A 15,443-nucleotide genomic window follows, 5' to 3' on the forward strand; every position below is an offset into this window, starting at 1 on the left:
CAAGGTGAATTCAGTCTACATAGATTCTACTTTCTTCGGCTTACATTCGTTAGTACTGTAACATGACCGAAAGTAAAGATTTGACGAATAGAAGACGGAGGAAGCACACTCACAAGAAAGCGAGCTGGAAATTATCAACCCCGCAAGGTGGTGCTTTAGTGAATGTGGCGCCCGTCTTTTCAGATGATCATAGGTTAGAGGCAGTTATACGTTTAGATGTGACTAAGTTTATTAACAAATGGGCCTATAGATATCTTGCCGTGCTGAGTGCGCTTGAGCTTCGTCTTTACGCGGTTCATGCTCGGCAATGTGTAGCTCGCGTGCCTATTGACGAGGCACACTTTGCGGTTGACCTTTGCGTTGACGCATTTGCGGAATTAAGAAGTGAAGGATTTCCCAAAGTGTGGATAGCCACGAGAAACGGTATCTGCATATCTGTGGACTGGAAGTCGGAAAGCTCCAAGAGTATAAACTTGAATGGTCAGGGTGTGCAACGAATACACAAGATCATTGGAATCGCCGACGAGTCTCGGACTTTTGTTCTCGCAGTGTCAGATGGCGTTCACGATTCAGGTATGATGGTCGAAATGATGGCTAGCCACGCTCATTATGCTAACATGTTACATTATTCAGATATCTCAATTGTTCGAGTTTCGGCCGACGGATCGAATCCTCCTTCTAATCTGCTCCAGGTCAACAAAACAAACCTTCTCTCACTGTCGCACTCGAAGAGCCATTTTATTTGCCGAAGCTTGCAATCATCCAAGCACTCTAAAAAAACGGGATCTGGTGCAATTGAAGTCTTAACGGTGGGGAGGTTCGTGGACCCGGCAAGTTTTCAGACCATTGTCAGTACGACTATCGAACGTGGCCGGAGCTCATCGACAGTTGCGATTTCTGATACAGGTATCGTGGCTGTTGGGTCTGTGACAGGCGTTATAGATTTGTATTATCCGGTCACCGATGCTGAATCCTCAAATGCGAGCCAATTAGAATACCGACAGAGTTCCAAGGGATATGCTATCCGGACATTAAAATGGCACTTGGATCCAGTGCGTGCTCTGGCTTTCTCACTTGATGGAAATTACCTGCTCTCTGGTGGTAATGAGAAAGTCCTCATATTTTGGCAGCTTGATACAGGCAATGTTAACTTTTTGCCACGGCTACCGGGTCCTATCACCAACATCGTCGTCGATAATACATCAACTACATATGCGTTTTCTCTTGGTAATAACAATGAAGATATAATCCTTCTGGCAGCAACAGATTTGGACGCGCGGTTACGTGTGTCGAGCATTAATGCCTCTTACAATGACCTACCGCCACTCTCGCTAGCCAGAGCTAACATGTCCGCCAACGAACAGCTAACCTCGGCGTCGCTCAAGCTGCTGAATTTAAATAAAGAAGCAAAGCGCTCTAGAGGAATAGTCTCAAAAATATTAGATGGCGCCGAGACTTCATTACCCAATTTCACTATATTCCCGTCAGCGATTCATTCGTTTGCTTCGCATACACCGCATCAAGTGTCCAAGCAATGCTTGTATTGGTACTTCCCCACTCGAACGGATGCGCAGATCCAAATTTATGATCCATTGCGAGGTGAGCAGGTTGCCGTGCAGTCAGTCGTGCGAACATTACAGTTAGGTAAAGTTTTGTTCGAAGAGGCTATTCCGGATCCGATTATCACTCAACTATCTCTGTCAGCCGATAGTCAGTGGATGGTAACGGTGGACGAGACAACCACGCAGCCAATTGACGATTTGCTCTCCAAAGCCGATGTCCAGATTAACCTGAAGTTTTGGAGTGATGACAGTGCCAGTAACGAGGGCGCTGTGGGATGGAAGTTGGTTAGTCAAATCACCAGTCCGCATGGTCCAAATGTGTCTGTTGCAGCTGTGGTTGCGGCACCCCAGACGTATCATCACGGTCAAGCATATGTCACCGCCTGTCATGGTGGTGGTTTACTGCTTTGGAGACCCCGATTCCCACGGGTGCAGTCGAGACAAGTGGAGTGGTCTGCTAGATATGCTATGGATCCATCATATGAATCTTCGATTACAGGACAGTCTCTAGCCTTCTCTGCAGATGCGCGACAAGAACAGCCTGATGTGTCTCTCGCATGGGCTTCTGACGCCAGCATATTACTGCTGGGAACTGGGTCTGATATTTACATGATCGCGGTTCCGACGCAACGGTCAGGATCGTTCGAAGTCGTTCGATGCTTGTCAGGCGTCGTCGGGTCACCGATTCGTGGTCTTGGTCTCATCGACACTTCTATCATCGTGTTGTCTGAATGCCGATTGACAATATATGATCTTTTACACGATGACGTCGCATGGAGCGCCAACATCGGCTACACTCCAAAGGGATCGAAAGCGCTCATTGCGTATGGTGACTTATCATTCGCGGTTGCAGTAAACTACGCGTCCAAGACCAGCGCCAATTTGATGTTGGTGTCGAACGTATATGTATTTTCGCACAAGTCACCAATACCGATGCACGTCGTCCAGCATTCTCGACCGATTGCAGCAGTCCACTGTGTACATTCACGATCTCAGCAACAATTTACGTTTATTGATACAGATAAGATGATATACACACTTTCAAGACCAGATGCGGCAATAGGCACTGAACAATTGAAGGATGTTGCTGTTGGCGACAAGACAGAACCTGTTGTTGAACAAGAGATGGCCATCGATGAAGAGCCTGCCGCAGGTGTCACGGCGATCTTGCATCCGAAGTCTGGGAAGTTCACATTGCCTGCTAAGAAGACCACGGAGACAACTGCAATCCCTGAAGATTCAGGGCGAGCGAACGTTGTGCTCAACACGTCTGTTATCGACACCGTGTTTGCTGGTCCCGAGTATGCACTTGGCGATTTAGATGGTGTGTTTGATAAGTTGCTGGGTGTGATTGGCCAAAAGGAGGAGTAAATTGCATCATTATTGTATTCATTTTCTCGCGACTTGAGTCATTGGGTATTGATTGCGTTTTATGTACATTAGAAAAGTATCAGAAGTTAATTTTGCATTGTATTTCTCTCAATTCTAGTACATACAGGACTAATACGGCTTGAACCGCTTCTCCTTCTGCTTCTTACGTTTCTGGCGGTCGATTTCCGACCATTCGCTGCCAGCTTCACCAAGATGTCCTTCCATCTGCCAAACGGAGACGTTACCATCCTCGCCTCCTGTAAATATCCTTGAATTCCTCTCATCCACGAGCACGCATCTAACGACTTCCTCGCCGTGTGCACCGGGTAGCTCAATACGGTGTTGCAAGAATACTCTTTCTCCTTTCATGGGGATCAGGGACAGTTTGGCATCAGAATTACTGCCGACCGCGACATAACCTTTGCCGATATCAACGACGTATTCACAGCCCCATGGTTCGCGTACATCGCCAAAGACAGTAGCCTGGTTTTCCGGTTTATCTTCTTCTGCTTCGTCATCTTTATCAGTGGGCCGGTATATGCTGAATGTCTCCATGTGCGAGAGAGCGTAGATATCGTTGCCAACGAAGCCTGTGCAGTGGATTGAAGCGCCGTGGTTCACGACCTGCATGACTGCGTCGTCTTCGTCGGAAATCGTGGTGTTGTACCGAGTGACCAGACCGTCGGTTGCGCCTGACAGCAGTGAATGGGCATTGGTTGGGTGGAAGGTGACACAGGTGACGTCATCGTTGTGAGAGTCAATGTATTCTCTGACTGGTTTCTGCGGGTTTCTCAAGTCCCTTAAAGGCGTATAAGTGGTGTGCAGATCGCATAAATTCCAGAGCAGCATACCATAACACGACGCCAGCATCTTGTCCGACTAGTTCGGTGCCAGAAGCGACCGTATTCGTTAATTTTGAATAAGCAATCGACAGCAAAGGTGAATTTGTGGCTATTCTATATCAGCACATGTTCAATATACTATATCAGCTATTTTGACACACATTGGCGTAATTCTCTCGTAGCTTTGTTCTGTCGGAAATCCCACACTTTAGCAACGCCATCCTCGCCAGCGGTTACGGCGGCGTTATTATCGACAACGCTGACACCAGTAATATTCGACTTGTGTGCATTCGACAATTTTGCTATTTCAGTAATATTTGCGCCCGATCCAGTATCAAAAACCCGTAAGGACCTGTCCGAGAGTGATGAGACGACTCGGGAAGGCGTCAATGCATCGAGGGTGTAGACATACTCAGGAGAATACCCCACCGATTTCCCTCGTGTAAATTTCGGCGATTTATTACTGAACATTGTTTTCGAGTTCGACGCCTAAGCCATATAGTAGGTCATACAGTTTTGCCTTGCCATTTTTCTGGGGACCGTTAATCCATCGTGATCGCGAAGCAAAAAGCTTCGATGACGGGCACAGCCGCATCGTGGCTGAAAATCAGGGGTCGAAGGGGTCGACAAGCCACAAACACAAAATCCAAACACGCTGCGCGCTCCTTGTTGTTGAACGCGATTGACGCGACTTCTGCATTGCTAAACCCGTCCTTTCTTATGTGTATTTTTGCCGCGACGTATAATGGACAACTACATCGCTCCGACAACACCTACAAAATTTAAGGCAACAAAAGGCACGATGCTTCTTGCGAAGCCATTCAAATCACCTCTGAAGCGACCTCACGGAGGTGATGATTCCATCACAAGCACAGCAAAATCAAGCAAGACAGAACAAGACGCTAGAGGACCGCTGGATATTTTTGACTTGCGACCAAAGTCGGCGACAAGTAATCTGTCAAGTAGCCCGCTGAAACGCACCGACCTGTTTTCGTCGTCAGTGAATGGATCGCCGAATACTTCGCCGCTACACAAAAGCGGCCAGTTTCGAGAAAAGTTTCTTGCAGGAGTCAAAAACGGTTTATCCAACATACAAATGGAATTACACGAAAGTAACTAATTTTATTGATAGAACGCGTGACGATAGATCCAGTCTTAGTGAAGCAAGAGTCAGCGTTAGATATTTCTCTGCGGCAGATGCGGCAAAAACTTTCCCAGTGCCAGCAGGCTCATAAATACGAGTCAGCGACCGCCAAGTTGGCAGACGGGACTGTCGTGCCTGAAGATGAAAGTCTAGTAGTATTGATAGACAAATGGCGCACGGCTGCCCAGAATACGGCTAAGTATTTATTCGACCTTGCACAGGTTCGCGTTTCGAAGATGGGTGGTGTAGCCGAGTTCAAGCGACGGACCAAGAGACGTGGATTTGATGAAGATAGTGACGAGGACGAGGAGAAGAAGCGACGGCTAGAAGTCGGTGAAGAGGAGCTGGAGCGGTTGCGTGACGAGTACGATTACGATGTCGTCGCCGACGGGAAGAGGACTAATGTTGCGTCGGTGAATGCTGATGGAGATGAGGAATTCACTATGGAAATGATGCTGGGAGTTTTAAATATTGATCCCAATGTTGTCTTTCCAAAGTAATAATTGGATATTGTCCTTGCTAACATTGCTCTGGCCGTCGCATTGGACAAATATGACGCTGTTTTCACTACTTTGCTATGATCTTAACTCAGAATGCGCAGAAGAATATAATATATAATACGCTGTATATGTAGGAAATATAGTACAAGTTGGAAGTATGACGACGCGCCTGGTGGTTGGTCAGTTTGTCTTTGTGACTTTGCAGGAATTAAAATGTTCGTAACGATAAGTTTGATCAGTTCACAGATACATATTTCTGGGACGTGGCATCCGTGGTTTGATCAGTAAGATATCTAATCTAAACACCAATGAGCCACCGAACTCGACAATAGCGCCCCAGTTTCCATAACTCATCATGTGCAGTCGAGGGCATCATGCAAGTACGCCGCCCGCCAATTGCAACTGTTCAACCTTATTACTAGGAGTCTAGAGCTGCAACAAGCTTGCGCTACGATCGTCGTCCTTGCATAAACTAAAAATTTTGCGGGCAAGCTCAAGTCCTGTGGGTCAAAAATTCATCTTTCTGTCAACCAGTCGACTAATCGAGGCGTTAAATTACGGTAAGTCCGCTCAAAAGGGTGCGTGCGAAACAGTGACTTGGCATCAGCAATTGATACCTGCTTGATCGCGAAGAAGCTCGGTACAAGACCAATACCTTTGTAGTTACATATCGCATTCCGGCTATAGTAGAGACAATCCCGGATGGACGCTACAAGCACGACGGAATATGTAATCTGCAAAGACTCTCGCTTGCCAAGGCGGCGTACGTTCGTTCCGCAATGCCGCTGTCACGTGACAACACATACCTCCAAATATCTGGAAGTATGCTCCTCAAGCAGCCCGGCTTGAGTGATAGACAGGTGTACAATCGTCACGGATGCACGCGCATCGGCTGTCTGAGCGGAAGATAAGGTTGAGGCTGTGTTCGCTGTCTGTTTCGATTGCCAGTACAGGGTCCTATTCCCCTTCAGTTCTCGCAGAATCCGGTCCGCGGCGAGTAATATGTCGCTGTTCTATAAATATATATTGCGCATTATTACAAAGGACTGCCTATCAAATAAATGTGAATATGACTTGCCGCTATGTCCATGATGACGTGTGAGGAAATGCCCACGTGCCAACAGCGCAGAGCTTCCGTAACTGGCAGGGATCGTGAGCTACGCGGGATAGTCGGCGTCGAAAGTAACTCAGCCAATCTTTTTTGGGCACGACCAGTGCCTATCAACAGCCAACTCAGAACCAGCGCGCTAATTTCGTGGTGCGTAATTCTTAGCTGTCGTTGCCCAAATAGATCCCATCCTTAGCTCTGCCGCATAAGTTTTGTTGACGACATTTTCTGTTTTTGCCATATCGCAAATTCACAAGCGTCTGAGCCGATGCGGCGCTAGGCGTCATGTACGCGGCTACTTTAATATGTCTATGTACAACCATTGCCTACTCTTCAGACGTAGATATATTGCCAATGTTGTTTCTGGATCTTGGTAACACTGGGCTGATACAATATTGTCTGTCTGGTACGGCATTTTGAAGAAAATAAAAATATCGGAATAAATTAGCCGGAGGGGGGAGGCCAAAACAAAAACAAATGGGCATAGGCGAGGCGCACGCGGGGCATATCGAAAGGCTAACTCGGGCTGGCCGAGCCAGCACCGCCGGCTTTGGCTGACACCTCTCGCCAGCTCACGAGACGGCCTCACTTCACCCCTAGCGATATCTGTCGACTTCTACTCAACTCTCTCATCGTATCTTGGTTCTCCTTCTCGCTCATCCCGACGTTCCAGTATGCGATCCGACCATCGTGCGTCGCCGCTCTACCTCTCGGCTCGTTCCAATGCTCTCCACTTCTACGACCCGTCGCCTCAGCGACGGCATCTGCACCTGGCATCCCACTACCCGCACCCGACTCAGCAGCTCCGCCAGCAAAGAGCGTCCTTCTATGAGCTGTTTGCGCCTGAATCATCAGTAGCGGCGGAGTTACCCAGCACAGAATCGTCGTCCTCCAGCCCTTCCAACAAAGGCCTGGACCTCACTGCGACCCCGCGTGAGCAGCCATCCGGGCTGTCGTACCGCTCACTACTAGACCCTGACGAGAGCCAGATTCCGCGATCAAATGCCGAGTCCAACGACCCAGCTGCCACTCTCCTCCAACTAGTCGAACACGAAGAGGATCCCTCCAGATTCGGGGCCAGCTCAGACTCGTCCTCCTCAGCAGAATCAGACTCCGAGTCAGACTATAGTCCTCGGTTAGGCGGAAGAGCATTCCCCCACTCGCACTCCCGCCTTGCAGGAAGGTCAGAATCAGTACTGCCGCCACCTCTGTCACTGCCAATCCTGACTGAAACCAAGTTGGCCTCGTCCGGAGCCTCTATTCGCTCATTTCGCTCACGGACATCTGCTTTGTCTTGGAATCGAAAGAGAAAGCAGTATCGTCCCACGCTTGATACTCTACCACTTGAAGTTTTAGACGAGATCTGCTCTTCCCTACCCCAGCAAGCTCTACTATCGACGGTCAGCACCTGCAAGTCGCTCGCGTGTTCGGCATACGTTTATTTGTATCAGGAGCCGCATTTCACTTCGACTTACAGGTTCGCGCAGTTTGTGTCAGCCATCACGCATGATCGTACACTAGCATCATATGTTCGTTGTCTTGACTTGTCCACTATTGAGAACGGATTGAAGGGCAACGTCGTTCTAGCCGGCTGGAGAGACTGGAAATATAGGTCAGAGCCATTGTACTGGACTCGCAAGTACTCTGGACATCACTATCATCATCAGTACCGTCACAGAGCGAACACTGTGCCGTCATCGAAATCCGCTCCACAGGCCCCGGCGAAACCTCGTCGGCCAGATCGGCCAGATCGGCGCGCGTCCGTCCCAACTGGGTCATTATCATCCTCTTCGTCGGCAGCCTCGTCTTCGTCATCTCTTGCGTCTTCCCAGACGCCGTCTAAGTCAAAGACACAGCAGCGGCCAATGCAGTCACCTCTCCGATCAACTGCACTTTCTGTAACCAACAGACATCCTCTTCAGTCGCCTCTACTAAAGCAGTATTCTCTCTCGCGTGACGTCCCGATCGGTGCCATCATTCACGTCATTCGTGCGTGTCCACACTTGCAGCATATCAATCTCTCCTATCTTCCACTTGCTGCGGACTACTTTGTGACCTCAAGAAAACACAAACCAACGGCATTCACAAACTTATTATTTGTGTCGGATGTACCCAAGTCATATACTTGGCGCGAACATGAGACAGTGCAAGTTCTGGCCGGGAGGGAGCTCGTCAGTGCAATCTTGGAGCTTCGCGAGTTGCAGACGTTGGAGCTGCGCAATCTGGTGTGGATTACGAAAGATATTATCTCGAGAATTGTAGAGCACGAGAGATTTAAGCAGACATTGACGTATGTTGATGTCCGGGAGAGCGGAATGAGCAGAGGTCGGCCATGGGCATTGGCAGGCAGGCTTGAAGTATTCACTGCAGCTTTGCAGGACGAGTGAGTGTGACTCCTCGAAGTCAGTCAGCACATTCTGAATGAATCATATTATGTGCTGGAATTTATATTTTCTATTTATGTACTTTCGTTCCGGTTGTTATGTCAAGGAAATGGTGTCGTTTGTTCCGACGGTATTATCTAGTCTTTATGTGGGCGCAGATGCTGAGGGACATATCTTACTAATTAAATTTTATGTCATTTTCAGCGGTTGGATTTGTTTTAGGAAGGGTTGAACAAAAGTGATTGTGAAATTTGAAATTTTGTTCGTGTACTGTGTATTAGTATTGCTATAGACTTGTCGTTACAAATGTATCTCTCGATCAAATATAATTGTCTGATCGCTATTATATTCATCGGGCCCCGGTGTGGACTGAAGCTGATTACTGGCGATCGCGTCCAACAAATGCTATGTTAGTAACGAACTGCGGCCGTGGTTGGTGGATGGTGTGTATTCTGACCTTCTGAGCCTCTCGAAGGCAGCAGAGACCCATGCGCCATCAAGGTTTAAAGGACGCCATCAATGGTTCAAGCGCTTGGTCCGGCCGAGGATGACATCTTTTGGACGCCAGGCGTCTTCGCCGAATTCCGTGAGTGCGTCAAAACCGCCAGCCTCGCCATTGAATTATTTATTTGCATTCACTCGAGGTTTTGATACGACAAACCGAGCTGGCAATTAAGCCACAATCTAGAGTTTCTGAGTTATTTTTCCTTTTTGGCAGCTTATAGATCACGAATTCAGAATTTGACGTTTTACAAAGGGATAGAACGTTGGAATAGATTATGAACTAAAATGTCTACGATTAAAGCTGTTACATTCAACAAATACACAAAGCCAGATGGATTCGTCCTTGCCGACCTTCCGAAGCCGACGATCGAGCGACCGGAGGATGTGCTGATTAAGGTTTACGCAGCGAGTATCAACCCAGTTGATGTCAAGAGAGGCAATGGGACGCTTAGAATTTTCGATCCGGAGAAGTAGGTTGGGGAATTACCGGTCTTGATAATACGACCATGCGCTGACATACGATAATTGATAGATTTCCTGCGAGGATTGGATATGATCTCGCTGGTGTGATTGAATCGGTTGGAGACGACGTCAGGGAATTCAAAATTGGCGACGAGATTTTTGTCAGACTTGCTGAAGATGAGAGAGGTATGGTGATTGATTCATGAAATCTATAGTGGCAGGGGAGCTGATCTGTTGGAGTAAGGCGCATTCCAGGAGTACGTTGTCGCCAGTTCAAAAACGGTCGCGTTGAAGCCGAAGAATATGACGTTCGAAGAAGCCGCCTCGTTGCCGTTGGCAACTCTCACGTCTTTGCAAGGCTTGCTGGCTGTCAAGGGGGGCCTTCAGGACAAGACTGTTTTCGTGACTGGTGGACGTGAGTATTTGTCGATGATAGTGTCGAATTGATGTGTGCTGATAGGTGTCGTAGTCAGCGGGACTGGATCCGCGGCCTGCCAGCTGGCGAAGAATGTCTTCGGTGCGGCGAAGGTGATTACGACGGTTTCTACGTCCAAGGTTGCGCGAGTTTCTGAGCTGGTGGGAGAGGGTGTTGTCGACGAGGGTGAGTTGCCTGCGGCCAGATAACAATTATTCTATAGAACTAACGGATAGATAGTAATCGATTACAAGACCACAGCCGCAGGAAAAGTTATTCCCAAAGGCTCTCTAGACGTTGTTTATGACACAGTCGGGGAAGCCTTGTCCTACGTATGTGCATTGCTGGTCGAATTTTTTGGCGCGTCCTCTAACAATAGGCAGTTGCACCTTATGAAGCCTGGCGGATGGATTATCTCAATCATAAACCTCCCATCTGGCCAGAATCTTAAAGGCCTCTTCCCATCCATTCCAGCCTGGTTTTGCTCAATGCTCGACATGGCTTTCAAGATCTCCCAGTATAGAGCCAGCCGATACAGAGTGAACTACGACTCTGTTGTGTTGGTACCTACCAAGGAGCAATTGCTGGATCTCAAACAGTGGGCGGAAGAAGGCAAGCTTAAGGCTGTCGTCGGAAAAGTAGTGCCATTGTCAGACTTTGAAGGAGTAAAGAAGGCATTTACCGAGATATACGAAGCCAAGGGGCTGACCGGTAAGACGGTGATTAAGATTATAGAGTGACGTTCCCCGCGAGCAGCATATTTAATGTGTAATCAATTTGATAAGGAGATGTATTTATAAATATTTTGCCACGTGGTCAATATCAGCCGCAGTTCAAACCGTAGCCGCATCGGTCGTCTACTACAGACGCACAGTTTGACATAAGACGACCGACCAGCAAGGTCACAAATCCGGGAATCAGCCAGACGGGGACAGTGGCGGAGGCTGCGAGAATCTGTTAGAGAACGTGAGGCTCGTTTTGTGGGGCAAGCGGCGTGCGTGGCGAAGACAAAAGTTAACACTGAACGAACTGCGAGACAAAATAGCAGAGAACTTGGTGGCGGCGGCGGCACCCACCAGTCTCCTCCCCCGTGGCAAACCCGCTTTTCGCCCATTTACGCGCGCAAATGTGCATGCATTTGGACAGCTGCGCCACATACACACCGCAGCCGCAACGGATGAGGCGAGTGGCGAGCGCCGCGTGGGTTATCCCACCCTAACCTTCGTCGGCACCCTAGCAATCCCACGAGGAAAAAGTGTTCATCCCATACATCGAACGCCCTTTAAAACCTTGGGTACAAAATTTTTTCTTTTTCCCTCCGTTCTCTCTACCACTCTTAACCTCTCCACTACTCTACCTTTATTTCTTTTTCTTTTTTTTTTATTACCGTGTCTCTACTCCTTGTCGAATAGAGGCGCAGTTTTTCTTGGTTAATTTTTATATTTTGAATCCGGCTTTTTGCCGTTTGTGTAAGTGATATCAACCTTCTTTTGTTCCTTGTTCTCCTGTTGGATCTCTTGTCTGCTCTATCACCGCTTTTCCTACTCCAATTCGCCTACTAACACCCACGCAACAGAAGACGCCGTTCGCGGAACAAACATGTCTGCTGCCGAGGCCAAGTCTTCCGTCAAGGCTCTCACTGAGCTCTTGTCTAAGCTCACCGTCGCCACCACCCCCGACGATCGTGCCGCCGCTGCCACCAACTTCGCTACTCTCATCAGCGCTCCCCTCGAGGATCATGATGTTCCAACCAGCGTGATTGACTCGCTCAAGGCTGCTCTCAACAGCAAGAAGGACGCTGTCGCCCGACAAAACGCCCTGGAGGGCATCAAGGCGATCGCAATTAAGCAGTTCACGCCATCGCTCGAGCCTTACATCATCGCTCTAATTCCCTCCATCCTCGAGAAGGCATCTGACAAGATCGTCCCCGTCAAGCAGCTCGCCGAACCCACCGCTGTTGCTGTTTCTAAGGCCATCAACCCCAACTCCGTCAAGTTCATCCTTCCTATCCTATCCAAGGTTGTTGCGACTACCACTAAATGGCAAGAGAAGGTTGCTGCCCTCGCTGCTATTGTTGCCGTCGTTGAAACTGCTCCGGGACAGGTTGCCTTGAGAATGCCTGAGCTCATCCCCCTGCTGTCTGAGGCTATGTGGGATACTAAGGCCGATGTCAAGAAGGCCGCCCGACTTGCCATGGAGAAGGCTACCGAGACTATCCAGAACAAAGATATCGAGAAGTTCATTCCTTCTTTGATCGAGTGTATTGCCAGGCCTACCGAGGTTCCCGAGACTGTTCACTTGCTCGGTGCTACCACTTTCGTCCAGGAAGTCACCTCTGGTACCCTCTCCATCATGGTTCCCCTTCTCTCCCGTGGTCTCGCTGAGCGTGACACTACCATCAAGCGAAAGGCCGCCGTCATTATCGACAACATGTGCAAGCTCGTCGAGGACCCCCAGATCGTCGCTCCTTTCTTGCCCAAGCTTATGCCTGGCCTGAAGTCCAACTACGACAACATTGCCGATCCCGAGGCCCGTGACGTTACTCTCCGTGGTCTAAACACTCTTACCCGTGTCGGTGATGTTAAGGATGGCAAGATCCCTAAGGTTTCTACGGCTGGAGATGTCAAGGTTTGCTTGGAGACCCTCAAAACTCTCCTCAAGGACGTCAAGGTTGACAAGAAGTTCGCGCCAGTCTTGGAGTACGTTGCTGCTATCGCTGGTACCCTTGTCGACGAAAGGAACAATGAAGCCATCACATGGACTGAAGGGCTCACTCCTTACCTCACCACCTTCCTTCATGAGAACGAGGCTAAAACTGTTGTCGACAGTTACCGCAAGAAGTCAATTGCCAACATTCCTGGCCAGGCTGTCGAGGAGGAGGAAGAGGAGGAGGGAGAGGACCTGTGCAACTGCGAGTTCTCCCTTGCCTATGGTGCCAAGATCTTACTTAACCGTACTGCGCTTCGTTTGAAGAGAGGCCGTCGTTATGGCCTCTGCGGTCCTAACGGTTCCGGCAAGTCTACCCTCATGCGGGCCATTGCCAATGGCCAGGTCGAAGGTTTCCCTACCCAGGAGGAGTGCAAGACCGTCTATGTTGAGCACGATATCGATGGTACCCACGCCGATACTTCTGTCGTTGATTTCGTCGCTACTGATCCCGAGGTCGCTCTGAGCGGTCCCGAGGAGGCTGTTAAGGCTCTTAATGATGTCGGCTTCTCCGAGGAGATGATCAAGATGCCTATTGCTTCGCTCTCTGGTGGTTGGAAGATGAAGCTCGCCTTGGCACGTGCTGTCTTGAAGAAGGCTGATATTCTCTTGCTCGATGAGCCCACGAACCATCTGGATACCGTTAACGTCGCCTGGTTGGAGAACTACCTCATCACCTGTGGCGTCACTTCTATCATTGTCTCTCACGATTCTGGTTTCTTGGATCACGTCGTCGAGTTCATTATCCACTACGGTATGTATTTGGGTTGTCTGCATTCGTTACACGACAGTTGCTAATTAATGTTCAGAGCGATTCAAGCTGAAGAAGTACAAAGGCAACCTTTCTGAATTCGTCAAGAAGGTTCCTTCTGCCAAGTCCTACTACGAACTCGGTGCCTCTGAGATGGAGTTTAAGTTCCCTGAGCCTGGTTTCTTGGAGGGTGTCAAGACTAAGCAGAAGGCTATCGTCAAGGTCAGCAACATGACCTTCCAGTACCCTGGCACTTCCAAGCCCCAGATCCGGGACATTACCTTCCAGTGCTCTCTCTCTTCTCGTATTGCCGTCATTGGCCCCAACGGTGCCGGAAAATCTACCTTGATCAACGTTCTTACTGGTGAGCTCCTGCCTACCGCTGGTGAGGTCTACGTTCATGAGAACTGTCGTATCGCGTACATCAAGCAGCATGCTTTCGCACACATCGATCAGCACCTCGATAAGACTCCGTCCGAGTATATCCAGTGGCGATTCCAGACTGGTGAGGACCGTGAGACCATGGACCGTGCCAACAGAATAATCAATGAATCAGATGAGGAGGCGATGAACCACATCTACAAGATTGATGGTACCCTAAGACGAGTTGTTAGTGTCCAAGCGCGAAGGAAATTCAAGAACACGTACGAGTACGAATGCACGTTCGTCCTTGGTGAGAACGTTGGCCAGAAGAACGAGCGATGGATTCCAATGTTGAGTGCCGACAACGCCTGGATCCCACGTAATGAGCTTATCCAAACGCACGCCAAGATGGTTGCCGAAGTTGATATGAAGGAGGCCCTTGCTTCTGGTCAGTTCCGACCTCTTACCCGAAAGGAGATCGAGGCCCACTGTGCTATGCTGGGTCTTGAAGCTGAGCTTGTCTCACATTCTCGTATCCGTGGTCTATCTGGTGGTCAGAAGGTCAAGCTTGTCCTTGCCGCTTGCACATGGCAGCGACCTCACTTGATCGTCCTCGACGAACCGACCAACTACCTCGACAGAGATTCTCTCGGTGCTCTTTCCAAAGCTCTCAAAGCTTTCGAGGGTGGTATCGTTATCATCACTCACTCCGCCGAGTTCACTAAGGACTTGACTGAGGAAGTCTGGGCTGTCCTAGACGGTAAGATGACACCTTCCGGTCACAACTGGGTTCAGGGCCAGGGCTCTGGTCCTCGTCTCGACGCCAAGGATGGCGAGGAAGAGGAGAAGTTCGACGCTATGGGTAACAAGATCGAGACCACCAAGAAGGCCAAGAAGCTTAGCGCTGCTGAACTAAGAAAGAAGAAGAAAGAGCGTATGGCTAAGAAGAAGAAATTGGGTGATGCGTATGTGTCGTCGGACGACGAGTTTTAGACATGGGTTTCTTGTTTCTATTTTTTTTGTTTCATGTGTCGGGTTTCATTTCTTTTAAATTCATTAATTTTTTTCTGGTGTCAATTTTTAACATTGTCTTTCCGAGAGGTTACACAAAAATAGAGCGCTGTGAGTTATATATAAATATGACCGGTTATAAAGTGGATTAGAATGGAATAATAGACTTGTTTTCTAATTATGTTGTTGCGCTTGTATTGGCCGCCATGGTGATTCAAAGCGGAATCCTCACCCAGGCAATTGTCCAGCCAATCACCGAATCAAATACTACTGATAATTTTAATGCCGGATCATTCTATAGAATTGGCTTCGTAGCACAA

At 48.9% G+C, this 15,443-nt stretch overlaps 6 protein-coding genes across 6 annotated transcripts; 5 read left to right on the forward strand and 1 right to left on the reverse strand.

The window, feature by feature from the left end:
* The first annotated feature begins 12 nt into the window (after positions 1-12).
* V1508DRAFT_413072 (uncharacterized protein) lies at positions 13-3,087 on the forward strand. The gene is made up of 3 exons (XM_066939722.1): positions 13-193; positions 251-573; positions 634-3,087. The coding sequence occupies exons 1-3, from the start codon at positions 63-65 to the stop codon at positions 2,931-2,933; spliced, it is 2,754 nt and encodes a 917-aa protein (XP_066797324.1). The 5' UTR covers positions 13-62; the 3' UTR covers positions 2,934-3,087.
* On the reverse strand, positions 2,951-4,384 carry V1508DRAFT_413073 (WD40-repeat-containing domain protein). The gene is made up of 3 exons (XM_066939723.1): positions 3,937-4,384; positions 3,785-3,884; positions 2,951-3,732 (listed from the first exon to the last, which is right to left on the reverse strand). Exons 1-3 carry the CDS (start codon positions 4,244-4,246, stop codon positions 3,063-3,065), a joined length of 1,080 nt encoding a protein of 359 aa, XP_066797325.1. The 5' UTR covers positions 4,247-4,384; the 3' UTR covers positions 2,951-3,062.
* Positions 4,385-4,458: 74 nt separating this feature from the next.
* Positions 4,459-5,643, forward strand: V1508DRAFT_413077 (uncharacterized protein). Its single transcript, XM_066939724.1, has 2 exons — positions 4,459-4,854; positions 4,908-5,643. Exons 1-2 carry the CDS (start codon positions 4,521-4,523, stop codon positions 5,417-5,419), a joined length of 846 nt encoding a protein of 281 aa, XP_066797326.1. The 5' UTR covers positions 4,459-4,520; the 3' UTR covers positions 5,420-5,643.
* A 1,319-nt stretch (positions 5,644-6,962) lies between these two features.
* On the forward strand, positions 6,963-9,259 carry V1508DRAFT_30126 (uncharacterized protein). Its single transcript, XM_066936601.1, has one exon. It carries the CDS (start codon positions 7,202-7,204, stop codon positions 8,912-8,914), a length of 1,713 nt encoding a protein of 570 aa, XP_066797327.1. The 5' UTR covers positions 6,963-7,201; the 3' UTR covers positions 8,915-9,259.
* Positions 9,260-9,406: 147 nt separating this feature from the next.
* V1508DRAFT_413081 (chaperonin 10-like protein) lies at positions 9,407-11,112 on the forward strand. Its single transcript, XM_066939725.1, has 6 exons — positions 9,407-9,885; positions 9,948-10,063; positions 10,122-10,292; positions 10,347-10,478; positions 10,533-10,624; positions 10,676-11,112. Exons 1-6 carry the CDS (start codon positions 9,701-9,703, stop codon positions 11,030-11,032), a joined length of 1,053 nt encoding a protein of 350 aa, XP_066797328.1. The 5' UTR covers positions 9,407-9,700; the 3' UTR covers positions 11,033-11,112.
* Positions 11,113-11,539: 427 nt separating this feature from the next.
* V1508DRAFT_367210 (armadillo-type protein) lies at positions 11,540-15,304 on the forward strand. The gene is made up of 3 exons (XM_066937382.1): positions 11,540-11,761; positions 11,869-13,752; positions 13,808-15,304. The coding sequence occupies exons 2-3, from the start codon at positions 11,892-11,894 to the stop codon at positions 15,103-15,105; spliced, it is 3,159 nt and encodes a 1,052-aa protein (XP_066797329.1). The 5' UTR covers positions 11,540-11,761; positions 11,869-11,891; the 3' UTR covers positions 15,106-15,304.
* Positions 15,305-15,443: the final 139 nt, after the last annotated feature.

The sequence above is a fragment of the Lipomyces doorenjongii genome (genome assembly GCF_038497915.1).
Source record: "Lipomyces doorenjongii strain NRRL Y-27504 unplaced genomic scaffold V1508scaffold_11, whole genome shotgun sequence".
Taxonomy (NCBI): Eukaryota; Fungi; Ascomycota; class Lipomycetes; order Lipomycetales; family Lipomycetaceae; genus Lipomyces; species Lipomyces doorenjongii.

What these genes read in the sequence shown, in the direction of transcription:
- V1508DRAFT_413072 (XM_066939722.1), top strand. Translation starts at nt 63, where the DNA reads ATGACCGAAAGTAAAGATTTGACGAATAGAAGACGGAGGAAGCACACT. An exon ending in GTCTTTTCAGATGATCATAG is followed by an intron (nt 194 to 250) that starts GTTAGAGGCAGT and finishes ATGGGCCTATAG; the next exon opens with ATATCTTGCCGTGCTGAGTG. An exon ending in AGATGGCGTTCACGATTCAG is followed by an intron (nt 574 to 633) that starts GTATGATGGTCG and finishes TACATTATTCAG; the next exon opens with ATATCTCAATTGTTCGAGTT.
- V1508DRAFT_413073 (XM_066939723.1), bottom strand. Translation starts at nt 4,246, where the DNA reads ATGTTCAGTAATAAATCGCCGAAATTTACACGAGGGAAATCGGTGGGG. An exon ending in TACGAGAGAATTACGCCAAT is followed by an intron (nt 3,885 to 3,936) that starts GTGTGTCAAAAT and finishes GATATAGAATAG; the next exon opens with CCACAAATTCACCTTTGCTG. An exon ending in GATGCTGGCGTCGTGTTATG is followed by an intron (nt 3,733 to 3,784) that starts GTATGCTGCTCT and finishes TACGCCTTTAAG; the next exon opens with GGACTTGAGAAACCCGCAGA.
- V1508DRAFT_413077 (XM_066939724.1), top strand. Translation starts at nt 4,521, where the DNA reads ATGGACAACTACATCGCTCCGACAACACCTACAAAATTTAAGGCAACA. An exon ending in TCTTGCAGGAGTCAAAAACG is followed by an intron (nt 4,855 to 4,907) that starts GTTTATCCAACA and finishes TTTTATTGATAG; the next exon opens with AACGCGTGACGATAGATCCA.
- V1508DRAFT_30126 (XM_066936601.1), top strand. Translation starts at nt 7,202, where the DNA reads ATGCGATCCGACCATCGTGCGTCGCCGCTCTACCTCTCGGCTCGTTCC.
- V1508DRAFT_413081 (XM_066939725.1), top strand. Translation starts at nt 9,701, where the DNA reads ATGTCTACGATTAAAGCTGTTACATTCAACAAATACACAAAGCCAGAT. An exon ending in TGTTTTCGTGACTGGTGGAC is followed by an intron (nt 10,293 to 10,346) that starts GTGAGTATTTGT and finishes TAGGTGTCGTAG; the next exon opens with TCAGCGGGACTGGATCCGCG. An exon ending in AGAGGGTGTTGTCGACGAGG is followed by an intron (nt 10,479 to 10,532) that starts GTGAGTTGCCTG and finishes ACGGATAGATAG; the next exon opens with TAATCGATTACAAGACCACA.
- V1508DRAFT_367210 (XM_066937382.1), top strand. Translation starts at nt 11,892, where the DNA reads ATGTCTGCTGCCGAGGCCAAGTCTTCCGTCAAGGCTCTCACTGAGCTC. An exon ending in CGAGTTCATTATCCACTACG is followed by an intron (nt 13,753 to 13,807) that starts GTATGTATTTGG and finishes ATTAATGTTCAG; the next exon opens with AGCGATTCAAGCTGAAGAAG.